Here is a 23,246-nt window from a genome sequence, read left to right as displayed (position 1 = left end):
AAAATATAAACTGCCTCTCAACATAAATTCAATGAAGTTTAAAATGGATATTTAAATTTTAAAAAGACAAACAAACCAAAAGTAAAATAATACTTACACAAACATTAAGGTGGAAAATCCATCCTAAGCGTATCCCTTAACCAATCAGGGAGGAAATAATAATCAGCAGTATCCAAAATATTAAGTTCATATTATGAATAGATTTGGATAGATATATAAAATTAGTTTATAAAGACATACATATATAAAACTTATATAGAGATAGAAACATTAAAAAATGTAAAAAGACACTCTGGAAGATGTTATAAAATATCACCAGATGATTAATATTTTTATTATGAAATTAGTTCTTCCAAAGAAATAAAGATGAAAGTATGGTATACCAATTTTAAAGTGAGAAAAACATGTACGACTACTCACAGAGAAGAAATCCTACTAGCTAATAATCAAATGGAAAGGAAAACTCTCATTATCAATTTCAAAGGTTAAAAAAATTGATGATTTATCATGGATGTGGCTGTGAGAAAATAGACACATTCATAAGACACACATAGTCAGTGTAAAAATTGATACAATTTATCTAGAAGACACATTCAAAATAGATACTAAAAGCTTAATATTTAACTCATTAGATTAAGATGCTCTCTTCAAAAAAATCTGCTTAGTGTAATAACAATATATAAACTAAAATTTAATTTACAAGGAGTACCTACTTACTATTGTTTATAAAAAGAAAAATTAGAAATACATAATGCCTAATATAGAGAATTAAAATGTTCATAATACGTCTATCTGTAGAAGGCATTATTCCTCAAAATTCAGTGCCATGGAAATATGTCAATAATAGACACTTAAAAAATGGAGAAGTGTGTGAGAAAAAATGTAAAGGAAACCGATTTTTAAACTTATATGTCTAGGGAAAAACAGGAAGATGCTTATCTTTAGTTCTTATTGATAAATTGTTCATCGCTGGGCATACATGCCTTTATAAATTTGAGCCATATGAAACTGTTCTTTCAGTAATGTCAAAGGGGGCCAAATATCAGTTTTATGGAGTTCAATCTAAATCTAATCTATTAGCTTACCTTTTTCCTTACATACTTTTCTAAACTACTTTATATTTAAACAAACAAAGCAAACGACTGATGCTTGTTCCACACCTGGATTGAATACCATGAGTCCCCCACTTGCAAGGCCACCACTGAATTCTCCTCCGGGCCCCACATCACTCTCACCCTTCCCTCTCATGTTATCACTCCTATCAGTGGCACTCCACTTCATGGCTGGGCTCTCCCCTGGGCACAGCCCTGCACCGTCTCAACAAGAAATGATCTTAAGCAGGCGAGAGCACCTTGGTCCTCCTGTAACCAAGGGTAGACTTGAGGGCAGCCAGGCCAGTCAGGAAAGACAATGTGAGGTTGATGGATGTAGAATGGGCATTGGAGCCAAAAGGAAAGATTACAGGGGTGGTGCTAGGAATCCTTCACAGAAGGGCACTGGATGGAGAATTTTATAGCCAATAACTGAGAAAATAATAGCTCAGTGCTAAGCAAAGAAGAATGGAACAATCACCAAGATTAAGAACACTGGATGTGACATTTCAGAGGAGCCATAATCAAGCCTATCTAAAAATTTTGATCATGCTGGGAGCCACATGGGAGAAAAAATTATGTGTATATGTATGTGTAACTGGGTCCCCAGGCTGTACAGTGGAAAAAAAAAGTGTTACGAGAAATAACAATAAAAAATAAATTAAAAAACGTTGATCATGCATGCCATGTTTAGATTTTAGAACATACATATTCTGGTATACAAAAAAATCTATGTTTAGTATGCTCACAATTGTACAAAATAAAAATGTTTCAAAAATCAAAAGAAAGGTCAGTAGAAAAAATACTGATGGATTTTTTTTTTTCTTACTAGTAGGAAAATTGGGTGATTTTGTTTCTGTTCTCTTTTCTTCATTTTCTAAATTTTAAAAATTCATTTACTGATACAAACTCTTTGCATTGGATACAGTTCAATAGGAAGGGGAAGATATTGGCATTAGTCAAATGAAGTACTATATTTCAAAGAAGGTTCAGTACATTACCTCCACAAGGAGGAGCTCAAACTTGAAAATGTGGGGATACATGCACAGGAACTGACAATAGGAACAGTAACCACAACATGTACATGTGGCCAGTAAACATATTGATTAGATGCTCAGTTTCATCATCAGCAATGATTAGAAGGGTCATAGTTCTGTTTTATCAATTGGCAGGGAAAAAGAAAGAGAAGGAGAAGAGACAGATGAAAATGAAGAAAGAATTATCAGTATTATCAAGGTTTTAATAAAAAAGCTACTGGTATACATTGTTGAAGAAACTGCCAATGAACAATAGTTATTAGAATTTAATTTCCAGCCATACTAGCACAAGAGCAAATATTATGTATATGTACCATCTATTTTTATGTAACATCTATATATTTATACATTCATACATACATATAACCACATGTAAGAGAATGTTGTTGATACCTAGAGAAGGTATTAATCACATTGTGGTACATATTCACAGTGGAATATTATGAAGCTATAAAAATTAAATAAATAGTTCTACATATTCAGAGTTAGAAAGATTTTCAGATTAAGGAACACAAAAAAGTACATAGAAATAAGACTGTGCCTGCCATTACATAAAAACAATGTTGAGGTTCTCAAATATCAAAAATAGAACTACCTTTTCATGTAGAAATCCCACTTCTTGTTATATGTACAAAGAAGTTAAATCAATATCTTAAAGAGATACCTGCACCCCCATGCTCACTGTATCATTATTCACATTAACCAAAATATTCAAAGAACTTAAATATCTGGTGACAGATGAATGGATGAAGAAAATGTGTTACACACACACACACACACACACACACACACACACACACACATACACACATGAAATATTATTCAGCTTAAAAAGAAGGAAATTCTGCTATTTTCAATAATGGGATTAAACATGGAAGAAAAGTGAAATAAGCCAGCTACAGAAAGAAAAACACTATCTGGTATCATATATTAGAAATTGAAAAGAGTCAAATTCATGGAAGCAAAGAGTAGAACTTGCAGCTGTCAGAGGTTGGGGAAGGATGAAATAGGGAAATGCTGGTCAAAACGGACAAAGTTTCACTTACCAAGGTGAATAATTTCTGAAGATCTAATAATATACAAACAAGTTGACTCTCAAATATTTGACACCCAAAATTTGCCATGAGGGTAAATCTTAAATGTTCTCACAGGAAAAAAATATGGTAACTGTGTGAAGTGGTGGATAAATTAATTAGCTTGATTGCAGTAATTATTTTATGTATGTAATAGAGACATATATCAATTTATTTGATAAATGTAATGTAGACATATATCAAAGCATCAAGTTTTACACCATAAATACAATATTTATGCATCAATTATACCTCAATACAGCAAAAAAAAAAAAAAAAAAACCTCATTACAAGTCACTTACAGTGAGGCTGTTTGTTACTGAAACATAATTTAGTTTAAACTACCTGAAAACAACATTGATCTGCATTTGCTGTGGATAGTTCATACCTAAACAGTTTTTTCACCTATAACAATCTGCCATCCACAAACTAATCTCATTAACTTTGATGTTACCTAAGAAAACAAGCACCTGTTCTCATGAGTAATAACAATGTAATTATCACCTAGATGTGAAGTACAAAATATTAACATTTAAGATGTTCGTTTATGTATATTCATAGCCAACCTTAATCACTATAAAAAACTGTTAGATGATGACAACCATTATGTGTTAAATTGGTAAAATGCTAAGGTCAGTGTATTATATGTACTTAAACGTTTCGAAACAATCATTCAAATACTGAATTAAAGCAAGAACCTCTAACAACAAAAAATCATATTATAGAAGTATGTTTGTATTTAAATTTTTAAAATGTTCCAAAGATGCACAACAAATATTACCAACAATGAATCCTGAAACATAGGATTGCATGTGGGTTCCACTTCATAAGGCCTATATTTCTGTATTGTTTAAACAGTCTAAAACAATTGGAATTGTTTTTGACTTAAAAATGATTTTTTTTTCTTTTTCGGGACACACCTGTGGCATACAGAAGTTCCCAGGTTAGGGGTCAAATTGGAGCTGCAGCTGCCGACCTATACCACAGCCACAGCAACACTGGATCCCAGCCACATCTGTGACATATGCTACTGATTGCAGCAATGCTGGATCCTTAACCCATTGAACAAGGATGCTTAAGCCACTGAATGAAGCTAGGGAATGAACTTGCACCCTCACAGAGACTACATCGGGTTTTTAACCCACTGAGCCACAATGGAACTCCCAAAAATGAAATTCTAAAAACAAAATAAGAGATTCAAGATGCCCAATCCTTCAAATCAGATTGTAATGATGTCAAAACCATTCAAAAAAAGGATTTAAAATTTGAAATAAAATCTTACAAGTATGTCAACAATGGTTGACTTGCTAAAAAAAAAATAAAAAATAAAAAAAAATCACAATAGCCCCTTAACAGGAAACATTTTCTGCAAGAGATTGATGTCCAAGATAAACCTCCTATTTTTGATAGTCTATTGCTAGTTTCTTTAAATTATATCTGTTTAGTTGGTTGATACCAGTAAAGAAGGAGGTGACAGGAAAAGGAAAGAGAAGGGAGGAGAGAGAAGGCACAGGGACAAGGAGAGAAAAGACAAAGGAGAGGAGAGAAGGAATACCATAAAAGTTAAGAGGAAAGCAGAACAGCACACCTAGCTCATGAGTCTTTTGTCAAATAACTTCTTGTTTGAGTAACTTGAGTATCTGCTCTTACCTTCACAACATCTCAGCATGGCACACAGATCTCTTGGTATCTGTCCACAACCATTTCCTCAGCTTCTTATCTGGCCTCTCCTCTTCACAGAACTCATGAATTATAAGGACACTTGTGCTGTCATTATACCAGATTTACCCACACTTTTGTTCTGCACTAAAGGTATCCCTGATTTTTCCTTTGACTGATTACTTTTCATTATAAAAATTCTGTCTGTGAAATAATTGAGAGATGTCTCCCTCTTTCTTCTAGTCTCCTCCTCTTTGCTCTCACATCATACTTGCAAGCTTCTCATAATACTTCTTCATGACATGTTAGTTTACAATGGACTAGTCCCTCTGTCTCCCCTGCTAGGGATATTATCCTCTTATTATGAGGGACTGTGTATTAGCCACAAATTCTGACCATCCTAAGTCTTGTGAGTTTCAGAGAGAAGGCAAGAGGTTTGATGGATGTGGGCATGCATATGCATGTAATTGCACCAATAATGGACACTAATGTCTTTTTTTGGTGAAGACCATTTAATGTCTTATTCCTATTGAAAACTGAACCCCATAGAATTCTAGAAAGTGCCACAAATAAATGGCAGGTCAAAGGTGACTGGCCAATTTCCCAGGTCCTTTCTAGTTCCTGGTAAAATATAATCCAGGTCCAACAATTTCCCTGTAAATTAAGACACCTTCCAGGCATATGGAGCACTTCATGCAACCAGAAATGAAAATTCTCACTTCTCTTTGGAAAGACTGCTACTGTGGTGGTTCAACAAATGCAAGTTGAATGGAAAAACAGAAGTAGAGATAAGAAAGAGTGGGAGAGAAGGTGGGGTTAGGGGAAGAATTTTTGTAATGTTGTGGCAGAGGTGCTATGCTTTGCCCATACAAGGAAAAGAGCTGATAATTTTAGCAGGCTATTCTCTTAAATTACACTGTTACCACTTACCTGGCTCCCCCAAAAAAGTAGGTTTCATAAAACAATTTCACTAGTACTGAAATATTTCCCACTTTGATCTGTGTGGTTAGTGCTCCTTACAACTGCTCCAGTTCTAACGACAGTTTTGGTGACCACATGATGACTCAGAAAGCTGAGTCCGCAGGTCATTTGTCATGAGAGCTCAACTTTGAATTCCCATGACATTAAGAGAAGAAAAAAATATCAGAAGCTTGGTTCAAAAAGTAAATGAGAAGCAAAGGAATCTATGGCTAATAAAATATGACAGCAAAATATCTTCAAGGAAAAATAGCTACTCCTAATATTTTTTACCTATTTATAAATTAAATATCATTCAGACCAAGAACAGTGAAAAAGAATATCAATAAACAAATTTATTGAAATTATTTAGTACTCTGTTGGAATTATATTCATGGAATATCCATGGAAACAGCATATCTGCTTTCTACCTCATTTATACAATTATCACCCCCATTTTAGAAGAACTAATATTAAAGAATATGGAAATTAAGTACATTGGTAATGTCCCCTATGCTAAAGTCAGATCCCATATTCAAATACAATAATTTTCTAGTTTGGAGTCCATGGATTTGATCCCTATATATTGCTGCCTCTTTTTTTAAGTAACTGCTGTAACATATAAAAAAAAGAATTCAGATGTCTATTTAGCTTCTCACTTTTCCAAGTATTATGCCTATATTATCAACTATATTCGTTCTAATAATATGGTGAGATGAAAATCCAAAACTCTTTCGAATGAAATGGAGAAATAAGGTTATGACCTACCAGTCAATAGCACAAAAGGGGATAGAGTTTTTGATTCTTGGGATGCAGCCCAGTAATTTCCTTTTTTTTTTTTTTTTTTTTTTTTTTACTTATTAACTAAATCAAGACATATTGAATATCTCTAACTCTATGATGCTGCTCAGGAAAAACAATGTAAACACACAGAAGAAAAATACCACACATTCTTATGACATTTAACACATTATTATGAGTTCCATTTCTTTTTCTTTTTTATTAACTTTTTTGTTTGTTTGTTTTTTATGGCTGCACCTGCAGCATATGTAAGTTCCTGAGTCTACGGGGTTAAATCGGAGCAGCAGTTGCAGGCCTATGCCACAGCCACAGCAACACCAGACCCCAGTGTTACCTGCTACATACACTGCAGTTGCAGCAATGCCAGATATTTAAACCCACTGAGCCACAATGGAAACTCCATTTATTTCTTTCCTTTTTTTTGTTGTTTTTTTTTAGATTTCCAGTTCAACACATTATTCCAACAATTTGATTTTTGTTAGTTAAATTGCTATTAGTTACAAAATTTTAATCTAATTTCTACTTGGAACCTATCCAGAGTTCCCATTTATTCACTACTAGTGAAATGTCTGTTGAGCAAAAATTCTCTAAAAATTGCAAGGGAGGGTAATGAACAGAAAAGTCATCCTGCATCATAGCCTCCCTTTCTTGAGCTTTGTGGAATTGAGATGAAGGTATGTCATTCTGCCCCTCTCCGTGTTCAAGGTTATTTTAATGTAGCTGCCTTATTTAAATATGTTTGTATTCCCTTATTGCCAAAATAGTCGCGTGATGAAACTTGAATAAATACTTTACTCATTTAGCTCTGGTTTCTGTTTCTTAAACATAATCAACCACACTTCAAGGTAGAGATGTTTATAGACTATGTGTAAAGACAGGAGAACTTCCTATGCCTGACCTTCAGCCAACTTGACCAGTGGTGGGTTGACTTCCCAGCCACTATCCTCGTGGTTCATATTAAGCCAATAATCTCATGCTTATACTGCATCACTTTGCCACATCTTTCCAAAGCCCAAGTACCCATTTCTAAGGTAGGAAGAGAACACTAAACATGTATCATTACATAAATTTTCTCTGAATTTCTCTTTATTTCTCTAAAAACAACCATTTACATTGAATTGAAAGATATCTAAATAAAAATCGATTTTAAATAAATCAGAATTTAAAATACACTTTCTTTCATATACTATATCTTGCAAAAACAGACTCCCACAGATGTATACGTAGGCATGTACACATTATAATTATGTAATTGCATGGAAAGGAAACTGAAACCATAACCACGAATGTGGAACATTTTTTTTTTTTTTTTTTTTTTTTTGTCTTTTTGCCATTTCTTGAGCCGCTCCCGTGGCATATGGAGGTTCCCAGGCTAGGGGTCTAATCGGAGCTGTAGCTGCTGGCCTATGCCAGAGCCACAGCAACACGGGATCTGAGCCGCGTCTGTGACCTACACCACAGCTCATGGCAACGCTGGATCCTTAACCCACTGAGCAAGGGCAGGGATCAAACCCGCAACCTCATGGTTCCTAGTCGGATTCGTTAACCACTGCGCCATGATGGGAACTCCGAAAAAAATTTTTTGAGTGAAAAAAATAACAGGAATAGGTAGAGAGAGATGACATTTCCTTCTCAAACCTTTAAAGTGTTACAATCTTATGAACAATACTGAATTTATATGATACTCTGTATATGAAAATAAAAATAGGCTTACTTTGAAGAATAGTAATAATATTGCCTTTTACACAAGGTGAAATCTAGATCATTGCTCAAATAACCACAGAATTCTTTGATACTTTACAAAGTTTCCCTACCCTCCCTTTAAACCCCACAAAACCAGTAGTTCAAGGCTGGATGACTTATCACGAGCATAGTTGGTGTACTTGCTGAGACCAGCTCAGCAGGATGGGGCTGAAGAACAGGTGCTGTGGAACTTAAGGAAAAAAGTTAACATAAAACAAGACACAGAGACAGTAAAGGTGGGAACCAGGGGACTCAAGGTCTCAGGGACCAAGAGCACTGCCTCAAGAAACCACACTGCTTTTATTGTGCTCTTTAGATGAGATCAAGTGAGGAGGGGTTATGGGTGGATGATATAGGGTTTGTTTACTATTTTATAAGTTCTTTTACTATTTTAAAAGCCACTTAGCTGGGAAAAGGTTAAGCTTTTACTCTGACCTTTAGGCACATAACAGTCTTTGTTCTTAAGCTTAAGTCATTTACCAGCATTGTGACTGTTTTTCCATGCAGGAAGATTGGATAAAATAAAGCAGGAAGATGGGATAAAGTAAAGGACAAGATGGAGTTTTCAGCAAAGAGGCTAAGAAAATATTGTAGAAACATGTCTGGAGACAGTGTACAGCCGTCGCCTGCCCACTTCCCTCTGCTGGTCATCCCCTGCCCACTCACCCGAGTCATCTGGGACTGGAAATTGCAACTTAGTTATGAAATAAGGTTTTTCTTTTTAAAAAACAAAAGTTAACCTAACCAATGTTTTATGATAAAATGTGCTTAACTTCCACCATTAGAATTTTTATAATTGCACTCACCAGGTTTCTTTCTGACCTTGACAAAAGGTACCCCTTCCCACTGATACCCTCATTTCACTTTAGAAACTCAGAAATGAAGAGGTCCCAAAGGAATACAGCATGGGTAGCTTGAAAATTTCCTACCCGAGAGGCCATTCTCTACCATAAATACCTGCTCACACCCTCCCATGAACTCTGGTCACAACAGAAGTGGAGTTTTCTTTTGATGCAATATGATTTTATTTCTGATTCTAGGTAGCATGTGGACAATGCTTCATCCTTGGAAAAAACATGGTCAAATATGGTGTCTCTCTAGTAAGAAGATAATAATAAAAACTTTGTAAATTTCTAACCTTCTCCTTTAGTTCCTGACCTCGATCACATTTAAGGCAATTTCATAAAGTTTTAACACCATTTTTCCATGCATATTAATTAAAATGGTTTGGAATTGCTGCATAGCCTCCAGGAATATCAAGGAGTTCTCCTTCCAGCTATACCTTGGTATTTCTGGACTCCCTATACATCACAGGGAATGCCTTCTACGCAGTCTCAGAGCTCCCTAAATGCCCTGTTAGAGAGAGTATTCAACATCCTCACAAAGCCACAACCATCAGGGTCTACAGGATTCTTGAATTGAGGAAAACTGTATTCTAGACACAGATATGTAACTGTAATTAACAGAAATTTCCAAACACTGATAAAAATGATTATTACTAATTTAGCTCAGGAAGAAACCAGATGGAGAATCTGGAGACAAATTTCTCAAATACCATAATAGTCAACAGTTACTATGAAAACGGAATTATGCCCTCAGAATTGAACAGACGGTGACCCAGAATGACAGCACAGAGGAAAGACTGGAGTCAGAGAGTGCTGGATGTGCACGCTGTCATGCTATTTCTCAGCTCTGAGACTTCTCACAAGTTACACTGAAGTTCAGTAGGAAATTATATTAATTATATTTAATTAATTGTAACAGTCTGATTTATATAGCTATCAATTTAGCAGTGCTACTTTGTCTTTTGTAACACAACTAAAATAATATCAATGACTTTTAAAGCAAGTATTAGGTGAGACATCAGGCGTAGCCTTTTACTTCTTTGGTATAAGCTATAGCAACTATAGTTTCTTTTCATTGAAATGTTTAAAAGTGATCATAGTACATATTAAGAATGTATTCAATAAATTCTTGTTTACCATGCCAGTAAAAAGTAAAAGACCCTCTTACATCTACACTAATTCTGTTTCCTATTTGTACTCAGTTATCAGATCAATTCTACCTGATAACTCCCTGGATTTAAATATTAACAACATTAATCAACAACTCAGAGACAACAGTGAGAGAAAACCAAGACCAAAGGAGAGCAAAGCTGAGAGCAATAACAGAACTATTACAAATACAGAGATTATTTTCATACAGCCATGGCCAATTTATATATCATATTATGTCAATCAGATGTTACACAGCTTTGACTTTTATAATAGAACATATTTCTTCCTGATGCTCATGATTTATTCTTTTTTTTTTTTTTTTTGTCTTTTGTCTTTCTTTTAGGGCCACACTGGTGGCATATGAAGGTTCCCAGGCTAGAGGTCCAATCGGAGCTGTAACTGCCGGCCTACGCCAGAGCCATAGCAGCTCAGGATCCGAGCTGAGTCCGCAACCTACACCACAGCTCATGGCAATGCCAGATCCTTAACCCACTGAGCGAGGCCAGGGATAGAACCCAAAATCCCATGGTTCCTAGTCGGATTCACTTCCGCTGTGCCATTACGGGAATTCCTGATTTATTCTTTAAGCCTGGAGCATTTATTCTTCCCTCCACTGATTGTTAACCACTTTATCCTTGATTATTTTATCTGCTCTCAAATTTAGTTCACTATGTTTCTTGGTGAAAACACTTTGTCAAAACTAGTATTAATATCTCTTTTTTAACCAATCCATTCATTAACTTATTTATTCAATAACAAAAATATTCGTACCTTCAATAATGTCATATAGTTTGAGTTTTTCAAATTTATGTATAACTATCTTTTATCAAATAGCTAAAAACAAAAATTCATTTTTTGAATTATATTTTAGATTCCACATATAAGTGATATCAAACAGTATTTATCTTGATCTTATTTCACCAATGCATAATATTCTCTAGATCCTACCACATTGCTGAAAGTGGCAGAAATTATTGTAAATCAACTATACTTCAATAGAAAACTGTCATTTTTTGGAAAATGCTATGTATGCTAAGTAGGGAAAATTTCTCATAAAGGCAGAGAACTGGCTATATGTTTATACCTTTACAATAATGTACCTAAGAGAAATCTATTAAAAACACAAAAGAGGAATTCCTGTAGTGGCGCAGTGGAAACAAATCCAACTAGGAACCATGAGGTTGTGGGTTTGATCCCTGGCCTCACTCACTGGGTTAAGGATCCAGCATTGCCATGAGCTTTGGTGTAGGTCGCAGACATGGCTCAGATCTGGCGTTGCTGTGGCTCTGGTATAGGCCCAGCAGCAACAGCTCCGATTAGATCCCTAGCCTGGGAATGTCCATATTCTGCAGGTGTGGCCCTAAAAAGAGAAACAAACAAACAAACAAAACCACAAATGAAAGCAACAAAATAATCATGACAAGAAAAAATATAAAACATATTGCACAATCCTAAAAAAAGCTTTGTATCACAAGTACTCAGAAATAGAACTCTTTCATAGTTTCACAGTTAATTTGGCTCAGTCTTCCAGTTATCAAAGCAAATTATAAATTAAATTAGTTTCACAATTTCTATAGATTATATACACAAACACATATTTTGGACCCATGTTTGAGCCACAAAACAGTACACAAGACAAGTTACTAGAGAAAAATAGCAAACAATTTGGACAAAATTGTTGTTAGAAAATAAGAATACCAATCATGATATGATCAGATCAACATCCTCTGACATATGCTGAATATTCATTAATTGATTGTCATTATTTCAAAAAGTGTGAAAAAGAAACATATACATAAATTTCGCTGCTCTAGGCCAACTGGAAATAGACTTGAGTCCATGGGAATTGAGACAAATGAGGCTGAGAGTAGTACCAAAAGGCCAAACACATGAAACATATTAGCCCTGAGGCTCACCCTCTGTCTTCCCTCCTACCAACTGTCAATCTCTTCTTATTATACTACCTGATCCATCCTCTGTCAACTTCACTTCTCACACTCTGTTATTTATTTTTTCCAGGCTTTAAATCATCCCTCACATTCATTTTTCAGTAAAAAAAAAAAAAAAATTACTGTTATCCTTGGTTTAAATCAAAGCAGTGTTAGATATTTCACTGTTCCTTCAAAAGTTTATGTTAGCTCTAAGTCATCTAATTAACTGAATTCAATTTAATAAATCAATCAAAAATATCTGATGTCCAAGGCCATAATTTCAGCAGAGGCCAAGTCTGTACTATCTAGACTTTTCCAAAAACTTCACCTGAATATTTCCTGGGACTTGAATTCAGTTGTCAAACAACTTGTTAAGGAGAGAATGATTTTGATAATTCAATGTAACCTCATAATCAATGATCTAGTCTGAATATAATGAAATGGTGACTTCAGGAAAAAAAGCCCCAAATTTTGTATAATTATATCAGAAATTTATATCAACATTTTCCTAAAGTAACTTGTGCTGTCAGGAGTTATTTAGGAGATCTTCTGCCAGCTCAAGAGCTGACTACTCAGTCTCCTCACTGCCATCTTCATGTCCTTGTTTCTCAATGTGTAAATGGCAGGATTCAGGAGGGGCGTAATCATAAAGTCCAAAATGGCAAGGAACTTGTCCACCGGCACCGTGGGAAATGGCCACATGTAAACAAAGATGCATGGCCCAAAGAACAAAATCACCACACTGATGTGAGCCGACAGAGTAGAGAGAGCCTTGCACAAACCGCCTGAGGAGCGTTTCCATACCGTCACCAGGATGAAAACATAGGAGACAATCAGTAAGAAGAAGGCACCCATAGAAATGAACCCACTGTTGGCAGTAACCATGAATTCCATTCTGTAGGTGTCTATGCAGGCAAGTTTGATAAACCGAGGAAGATCACAGTAAAAGCTATCTATTTCATTAGGACCACAAAACGGCAGATAGACCACAAAAGCTACCTGGACCACTGCGTGAAGGAGGCCAATAGCCCAAGCGCCACACAGAAGCAAAAGGCACATCCGGGGGCTCATGATGGTCAGGTAATGCAGGGGCTTACATATGGCCACATATCGGTCTAGGGCCATGGCAGTAAGCAGCACCATCTCAGATCCACCCAGGATGTGAAGGACAAATATCTGGAAGACACACCCCTGAAAGGATATGGTTTTGCGCCCAGAGCACAGATCAGAAAGCATCTTAGGAACTGTTAAGGTAGAAAAACACAAATCAATAAAGGAGAGGTTGGCTAAAAGGAAGTACATGGGGGAATGTAGATGAGGGTCAAAGATCACTGCAAACACAACAAGGAGGTTCCCTAGAACAATTGTTCCATAACACACTGTAGAGAAGGCGAGGAGGAAATCCTGTACTGGCCTGGAGGGAGAAAGTCCCAGGAATATGAATTCAGACACCAAAGAGTAATTTGTTTTGTACATTGGCTTTATCTGGTGACACCTATAGACCAAAAAGAAAATACTAACCAAAGGATTTATCAAAAATTAATGTTTAAATAAACAGATAAAAACGTTTATTTAAATCTGGTTTTAAGAATAAATCTTAACTGGTAGCCATTAAGATGTTTTGAAAATTCATACAGAGATTTATCCTTCAGCTAATATACCTACTAAGTTTAACTGCTATTCCTAGTGAAACTCTACCATGCTCCATGTACTATGTCAAGTTCTGAGGTGAAACACTAATTCTGACATTTTCGGGTACATTGCCTAATGGTAGGCCTGGACATTAAATAACTATATATGTAGATACAACTCTGACAATTAACATTGCCTAGTGGTAGGCCTGGACATTAAATAACTATATATGTAGATACAACCCTGACAATTAATTTAAAGGAAGAGTACAGAGGAGTATGAGTACAATGCAAGTCATTGCAGTTGTGCTTCGCGCCTGTTTAGATTCTGATAAATATGGAGTTACTACTGAAAGTTAAATATGGTCCAGAATTTGGAAATGCCATGTGCAAAGACCCTGAGCCTAAAAGACTAGTTGAATGTGATATTGAATGCCTGAGATCAGACTGGAGTAATAGTCCTAGTAGGATAGAATCTTGCCTCCAGGATAAGAACTTTGCTTTTTATTCTAAGAACAATAGAAAATTTGATGATATTCAGCAGCAACTTATCCTATTTCTGCTTTCAAACAGCTACACAAACTTGAATGTAAAGAATGGAAATGAGAGGGCTAGAATAAACTTAGAGTGACCTCAAGAGACTCCTGAAGAATCATATCACATCAATATGGACATGGTGAACTATTTAACCAATGGTGTTGGCACAACAGGTAAGCCTTGCAAAATGTAGATCATTGCCTCTCAGCATAAGCTCAAGGAAGTTTCAGAGGGATATTAAAACTTTAAAATCAGAAAACAAACCAAGAGAAAGTAAAGGATTATTCACATTAACATAGAAAATTAAAACATTAGAACACTTAAAACATTAAGATGGGAAATTCATTCTGAGCATATTCCTTATTAACAAATCAGGGAGAAAATAATAATTGACAGTATCTAAAATATTAAGTTCATATTATACACAAGTATGGACAGAAATATAAAGCTAGTGAATAAAGGTATACATATAGATATCTTACATGGAGCTATAGACACTATAAAAATAAAAGTAAAATAAGTTATAAAATATTAGACAGATGATTAACATTTTTATTAAGAAATCAGTTCTTCCAAACAGATAAAGATGAATGTATGGTATACCGATTTTACTTTTTACTTTTATAATTTTATTTCTTAATTAGCATATAATTGATTTATGGTATTCCAACTTTAAAATGAGCAAAACATTTAAGACTACTGACAAAGAAGAAACCCTAATAGCCAATAATCATATGAAAAGTAAAACCCTCATTAGTAATAAAAAAATGGAAATAAGATTGCCTTAAGATACTATTTTGTACTGACAGATTTCAAAGGTTTTAAAATGATAATTTATCTTGGATAAGGCTGTAAGGAATAGGCCACACTCATACACTGATAATGACAGTAAAATTGACACAATTGCTCTAGAAGACGCATTTGAAATAGATATTGAAAGTTCAAAAATTTCCTTAATTTGAGATGAATAATCTGACTTCAAAAAATTTTGCTTAGAGTAATAACAATATGTAAGCTAAAATTTAAGCTGTAAGGGGTACCTACTGTACCCCTGTTGATAAAAAGAAAATAGTGGTAACAACATCAATGTTCACAAAAGAATTAAGTATCCATAGTTCTTCCAACTGGGGAAGGCATTATTCCTCCCACATAGAAACAAAAATAAATGCTACTAAATATATGAATAATAAACATTTGAAAAAAAGACTTTGCAAGGAAAAAATATATAAGAAACTCATTTTTAAAACATACATCTCAGACTTGGAAAACAAACATGGTTACCAAAGGGGACAGGTGGCGCGGAGGGATGGCCTGGGGGGTTTTGGAGTGTCATATGCACACTGCGGTTATGAAATGACTGGCCAACAGTGACCTGTCATATAGCACAGGGAAATCTACCCAATATTCTATGATAATCTACATGGGAAAAGAATCTGTATAAGAATGGATGTGTGTATACGTACGTAAAACTGAATCAGCTTTGTTGTACAGCAGAAATGATCACAACATTGTAAATCAACTATACTTCAATACAACTTTAAAAAAGGAAAAATAGGGAAAAATAGAAAGATGCTTGATTTTAGTTTTTATCCATAAATTGTTCATCTCTGGGCTTATACGCATTTCTTAGTTTGAGCCATATGATACTGTTCTTCCAGTAAATTCATGGTTAAATGTCGATTTTATAGTTGATTATAATCTATTGGCTTATCTTTTTATTTTTTTAACCTTTTTTTCCTACTGTACAGCATGGTGACCCAGTTACGCATAAATTTATACATTCCTTTTTCTCACATTATCATACTCCATCATAAGTGACTAGACATAGTTCCCAGTGCTACACAGCAGGATCTCATTGCTAATCCATTCCAAAGGAAATAGTCTGCATCTATTATCCCCAAACTCCCAATCCATCCTACTCCCTCCTCCTCCCCCTTGGCAACCACAAGTCTCTTCTCCATGTCCATGATATTCTTTTCTGTGGAAAGGTTCACTTGTGCCATATATTAGATCCAGATATAAGTGATATCATATGGCATTTGTCTTTCTCTTTCTGACTTACCTCACTCAGGATGAGAGGCTCTAGTTTCATCCATGTTGCTGCAAATGGCATTATTTTGTTCTTTTTTATGGCTGAGTAGTATTTCATTGTGTATATATACCTCGTCTTCCTAATCCAATCATCTGCGATGGACCTTGGGGTTGCTTCCATGTCTTGGCTATCACTAATGAACATGCAGGTGAATGTGTCTTTTTTAAGGAAAGTTTTGTCCGGATATATGCCCAAGAGTGGGATTGCTGGGTCATATAACCAAGGGGACCTAATCAAACTGAAAAGCTTTTGCACAGCAAAGGAAACCAAAAAGAAAACAAAAAGACAACTTACAGAATAGGAGAAAATAGTTTCAAATGACAAGATTGACAAGGGCTTAATCTCTAAAATATACAGACAGCTCATACAACTCAACATTAAAAAAAAAAAAAAATGACCCAATTGAAAAATGGGCAAAAGAACTAAATAGAACTAAATAGACATTTCACCAAAAAACATATGCAGATGGCTTACAGGCCCAAGAAAAAATGCTCAACATCTCTGATTTTTTGGAGAAATGCAAATCAAAACTCCTATAAGGTATCACCTCACACCAGTCAAAGTGGCCATCATTAACAAGTCCACAAAGAACAAATGCTGGAGGGGATGTGGAGAAAACAGAACCCTCCTGCACTGTTGGTAGGAATGTAAGCTGGTACAAACACTGTGGAGAATAGTATGGAGGTACCTTAGAAAACTATACATAGAACTACCATATGACCCAGGAATCCCACTCTTGGGCATTTATCTTTTTCTTATGTAATTTTCTAAACTACTTCATTTTTAAATAGAGAAATCAAATTACTTGATGCTTGTTCCTGAAGTGAATAGCATAAGTGCCCCCACTTGCAAGGCTACTACCAAGCTTTCCTCCAGGCCCCTCCCCATTGTCACCATTCTCTCTCATGTTGTCATTCCTTCCAATGGCCCTCTACTCCATGGCTGGGCTCCCCTTTGGGCACAGCCTGCATTCCCTTAGCAAGAAATAATCATAAGTAGGCTAGAGCACCTTGGACTTGATGTATCCAAGGGTAGACTTGAGGGCATCCAAGCCAGTCGGGAAGGACATTGTGAGGGTGATGGATGGGGAGTGGGTGTTGTTAACCCAAAGGAAAGACTACAGGGGTGGTGCTAGGAATCCCTGACAGAAGAGCACTGGAGGGAGAATTTTATAGCCAATAAGTGAGAAAGTAGTAGAGAAGGACTGAGCAAGAGAGGATAGAAAAATTACTAAGGTTAAAAGCAGTGGATGTGACATTTCAAAGAAAATGCAATCAAATCTCTGTCTAAAAGCTTTGGTCATGCAATATGTAGATTTTAAAACATATTCGGGTATATAAATATATAATTTCAATATATTCCCAACTACATGGTATAAATAAAAATGTTTCAATAACCCAAAAAAAAAGTCATGAAACATCAGTATCTGTCAATACCCGTTTTTTTAAACTTTTAAAAGATTTTTTCCTAGTCTCAGGAAAATTGGGTAATTGCTTTTTCTTTCTCTTTTCTTTATTATCTAAATGTTAAAAATTCATTCATTAATACAAATTCTCTTCATTGGATACAGTTCAATAGGAAGGGAAAAATAGAGGCCTTAGACAAAGGGTTATAATTGATAGGTCAATATATTAACTTCATAAGAAGGAGGTCAAACTTGAAAAAATGGTGCTACCTGTACAGGTAACTGACAGTTGGTGTGATAACAACAACATGTACAGGTGGTCAATAAATTTTGATTGATGCTGTGTTAATATCAGCAGTGATTAGGAGGACCAAAGTTCTCTGTTTTACCAATCAATAGGGAAAAAGAAAGAGAAACAGAAGAAACAGATGAGAATTCCCAGTATTATCAAGGTTTCAATATAAAAGCTACTCTCATACATGGTTGAAATAATTGCCTATTGACAATGCTTCTTATAATTTAAAATGTACAAATCTATTTTTAGCCATAATAGCACGAGTAAATATTATGTATAACTGTATTTACATAACATGCATATATTTACACATATAAAAACACATAAACATGTATAATAGAATGTTGATACCTATCAATCAGTAGAGAATTGAGTATTAAGCACATTATAGTACATATACATGGTAGAATACTATAAAGCAGTCACAAATAAATAGTTCTACATATGCAGATTTGGAAATATTTTCACTTTATGTGAAAACAAGAAAGTGCATAAAAATAATAAAATTCTTGTCATTATTGAAAAACAGTATTGCGGTTCTCAAAAAATTAAAAACAGGGCTGTTGTATGATGTAGCAATCCCTCTTTTTATATATGGGAAAAAAATAAACCAGTACCTCAAAGAGATATTTGCGTTTCTGTAATCATTGTAACATTAGTCAAAGTAACTAAAATATGGAAACAACCTATATATCTGAGGATAAATGAATGAATAAAGAAAACATGCTACACACATGGACACACACACACACGTGCACACACTCAGCAATATTATTCAGCAATAAAAAAGGAAAGAAATCCTTCCACTTGCAAAAACATGAAAAAACCGGGATATAAGTCAGTCATAGAATACTATATGGTACCATATTTTAGAAATCTGAAAGAGTTAAATTCATGGAGGCGAAGAGTAGAATTTTCATTGCCGGGGGTGGGTGGAGGTGAAACAGGGAGATGTTCAAAAGGGACAAAGTTTCACTCACCAAGGGAGATAAGTTCCGGAGATCTAATATACAATAAGCTTATATTCAATATTTATTTATATTGTTTATGGGATTTTTATTTAAAAAGTTTTTTTTTTATACTTGAAATTTGCGGAGTTCCCATTGTGGCACAGCAGAAACAAATCCGACTAGGAATCATGAGGTTGCAGGTTCGATCCCTGGCCTTGCTCAGTGGGTTAAGGATCCAGCATTGCCGTGAGCTGTGGTGTAGGTCGCAGACATGGCTTGGATCTGGCATTGCTGTGGCTGTGGTGTAGGCCAGCAGCTGTAGCTCTGATTAGACCCCCAGCCTGGGAACCTCCATATGCTGCAGGTGTGGCCCTAAAAAAGAGAAAAGACAAAAAAAAAGAAAAGAAGGTAAAGGTTTAAGAGGGTAAACATTAACTCTCCTCACAGAAGTAAAAACCCTATGAAGTAATGGGTATGTTAATTAGTTTGAGTGTGGTAATTATTTGATATATATATAATGTTTCTATATATCAAGTTTAAGCCTTAAATCTAATATTTATTTCCATTATACCTTAATACAGCTGAAAAAAATAAACTTATTACAAGTCACTTGTATTGAGGCTGTTTGTCCCAGTAGCATAACTCTGTCTAAGCTACATGAAAGAAAATATGTCAATTAGCATTCGTCATGGCTTGTTCAGTGCTAGATAAAGAATTTCTACCCACAATAATATGCCATCCATAATCTAGTTAAGTTTGATGTGACATAAAAAAGAGGCGTTGTTCTCATGAGTAAGAGCAAGATTATCATCACCTAGATCTGAAGTCAAAAATAATAGAATTTAATGTTTGACTATATATAATCACAGCCAACATTAATTACTGTAAGAAACTGTTAAATAATGACCAGCAGTATGTATTAATTGGTGAAATGCTGAGGTCAATTTATTATACGTACTTAAATGTCTAGAAACAACCATTCAGAAACTGAATTAAAGCAAGAACCTAGAACAACTACATTCATAACATGAAAATACCTCTGTATTTTAATTTTAAAATGTTCCAAGAATACACACCAAATGTTACCAACAGTGAATCCTGAAGAGTAGGATTGCGTGTGGCTTTCACTTCCCAAGGCCTATATTTAAATAGTCTAAAACAACCTAGAATTGTTTTTGACTTAAAAACGGAATTTAAATACAAAAATGAAAGGTTCAAGATGCACAATTCTTCAGTCAGGTTGTAGCAATGTCAATACCATTCAAAAGAGCATTTAAATTCTGAAATAAAATTTTACATGTGTGTCAACAACTGTTTACTTATTAAAAAAAAAAAATCACAATAGCCCCTTAACAGGAAACATTCTTTGTAAGAGATTGATGTCCAAGATAAAACCTCCTATTCATGACTGTCTATGGCTAGTTTCTTTAAATTATATCTATTGTTCAGTTAATTGATTAGAGTAAGGAAGGAGATGATAGGAAAAGGAAAGAGAAGGGAGGAGAGAGAAGGGACAGGGACAAGAAGAGAAAAGACATAGGAGAGAAGAAGAGAAGCAAGAGAAGGAATACCATAAAAGTTAAAGGGAAGCAGTCAGAACTCCAGAGTGGCTCCTGAGTCTTTTGTTGCCTACTCATGGCTTTGTACAAACCCTCAGTAACTGCTCCTGCCTTTACAATATCTCAGCATGGCACATAGAGATCTTGGTATCTGTCCACAACCCATTTTCTCAGCCTCTTATCTGGCCTCTCCATGGACTACCAGGACACTTTCTCTGTCATTAATACCAGGTTTACCCATACTTTTGTTCTGCACTAAAGGTATCCATGATCTTTTTCCTTTGCCTGATTACTTCTCATTTTAAAAATTCTACCTGTGCAACAACAACTCAAGGTGTCTCCCTCTTTCCTCTAGTCTCCTTCTCTTTGCTCTCACATCATACTTGCAAGCTTTTCATAATACTTCTTCATGACGTTATAATTTACAATTGTCTCTGATATTAGGGATATGAGATTCTTGATAGCATGGATTGTGTCTTAGTCATAAATCCTGACCAACCTAAGTCATGTGAGTTTGGGAGAGAGGCAAGGGGTGGAATGGATGTGGGCATGCATATGTATATAAGTGCATCAATAGTTGATAATAATACTTTCTTGGTAAGTTTTGTTTTATGTATTATTCCTATTGAAAACAGATGCCTGTGGAATTAATAAATGATTGTCATTCTAGAAATTACCACAAACAGGAGTTCCCATCATGGCAAAGTGGTTAACGAATCCGACTAGGAACCAAGGGGTTTTGGGTTCGATCCCTGGCCTTGCTCAGTGGGTTAAGGATCCGGTGTTGCCATGAGCTGTGGTGTAGGTCACAGACGCGGCTCAGATCCCGTGTTGCTGTGGCTCTGGCATAGGCCAGCAGCTACAGCTCCGATTAGACCCCTAGCCTGGGAACCTCCATATGCCGCAGGAGCGGCTTAAGAAAAGGCAAAAAGACAAAAAAAAAAAAAAAAAAAAAAAAAGGAAATTACCACAAACAAATAGCAGGTCAAAGGCAACTGACATTAAAACCAATTTCCAGGGTCCTTCCTAGTTCCTATTTCTATATAATCCAGGTCTCAAAGTTTTCCCATAAATTAAGACACAATAGAGGTACATGCAGCACTAATGCAACCCAAAATGAAATTCTCACTTTCCCTTGGAAAGATTGGTACCTCCGGAGGTTCCAAAAATGTTTGTTGAATGGAAAACCAAAACAGAGATAAGAATGAGAGGAAAGGAAGGCAGCAGGGATTTTTTCCAATGGTGTGGAAGAGGTACTATGCATTACTCTTATAAGGAAAAGAGCTGGTAATTTTAGCAGGTTACTCACTCAAATTCTACAATCCCCCTTACCTGACAAAAAAAGAAAAGTCTCAGAAAACAATTTTTCACTAGTACTGAACCTTTTAAGAAACGTTTCCCTCTTTGATCTGTGTGGTCAATGCTCCTTACAACTGTTCCAGCTCTGACAACAGCATTTGGTGACCACTTGATGACTCCGAGACCTGAATTCCCAGATCATTTATCAGGAGAGCTCAACTTTGAATTCTCATGATATTGAGAAGAAAATATATATTAAAAGTTTGGTTTAAAAAGTCAACAGAAAACAAAAGAAGCTATGGCTAATAAAATATGGCAGCAAAATATCTTCAAGGAGAATCAGCATCTCCTAAATATTTTAGTGCTAATTTATTAATTAAATATCCTTTAGAACATGGCCAGGGAAAAAGAATACATTTAACTAATTCATTAGTAAAAAAAAAAAAAGTTTAAAATTCTGTTGGAAGCATAGCCTTGAAAACACTGTACCTGCTTTTTACCTCATTTGTACAATTACTGACCCCACTTTAGAGATACTAAAATTAAATAATATGGAAAGTAAATATGTAGGCAAAGATCTCTATGCTAAACTCACATCCAGTATTAAAATGCAATTTTACCCTAATTTCAAAGTCCTTGGATTTAATCTATTCACCATATTGCTTCTTTTATGCCATTGCTGCAACATATAAATAACATTTCACAGGTCTACAGCTTTTTGTCTGTTGAGTATTTTTACCTACATTATCTCATTTCTTCTTTCTAACAAAATGATGACATGGCAATACAATTTCCTATCATATGAAGAAATAATGTTATAAAATCATTAGTTAATAGCAGAAAGGGGGCTAGAATTTGTGTTCTATGGGATTCAGTTAAGTGGATAGTTTAATTCATTAAACTGAATCTAGACATACTGAATGGCGTACTGACAAGCTTCTCAGAAAAGCCATGTACAAACATGGAAGATCAAATATCACACATTCTTAAATCATTTGAAACTATCATAAGAGCTTTATTTCAATATATTGTTCTAATAAACTTGATTTCTGTTAAATTGCTATCAGTTATTCTCATTTAATAAAATTTGTTCTAAGTTCTACATAATGTCTAATCTGGAGAGAAATGAAAACCTAGTGTGTGAAATGTTGCCTACTCTTTTACATGAAAATTACATTTTTTTAACCTG

General features: G+C 35.2%; 1 protein-coding gene and 1 long non-coding RNA gene across 2 annotated transcripts in view; both read right to left on the bottom strand.

The window, feature by feature from the left end:
* Positions 1-23,246, bottom strand: part of LOC146401733 (uncharacterized) — a 279,104-nt gene that overhangs the window by 58,999 nt on the left and 196,859 nt on the right. The window lies entirely within an intron of this gene.
* LOC100738097 (olfactory receptor 4F6-like) lies at positions 12,827-13,765 on the bottom strand. Its single transcript, XM_003482327.3, has one exon. It carries the CDS (start codon positions 13,763-13,765, stop codon positions 12,827-12,829), a length of 939 nt encoding a protein of 312 aa, XP_003482375.2.

This window comes from Sus scrofa, chromosome 7 (genome assembly GCF_054392235.1).
Source record: "Sus scrofa isolate SSC_HxYL_T2T_F1_AM1 chromosome 7, Sscrofa_HxYL_maternal_Yorkshire_Landrace_v2.0, whole genome shotgun sequence".
NCBI lineage: Eukaryota > Metazoa > Chordata > Mammalia > Artiodactyla > Suidae > Sus > Sus scrofa.
The sequence above is the reverse complement of the archived record's forward strand: the minus strand, read 5'-3'. Positions and strand labels throughout refer to the sequence as shown.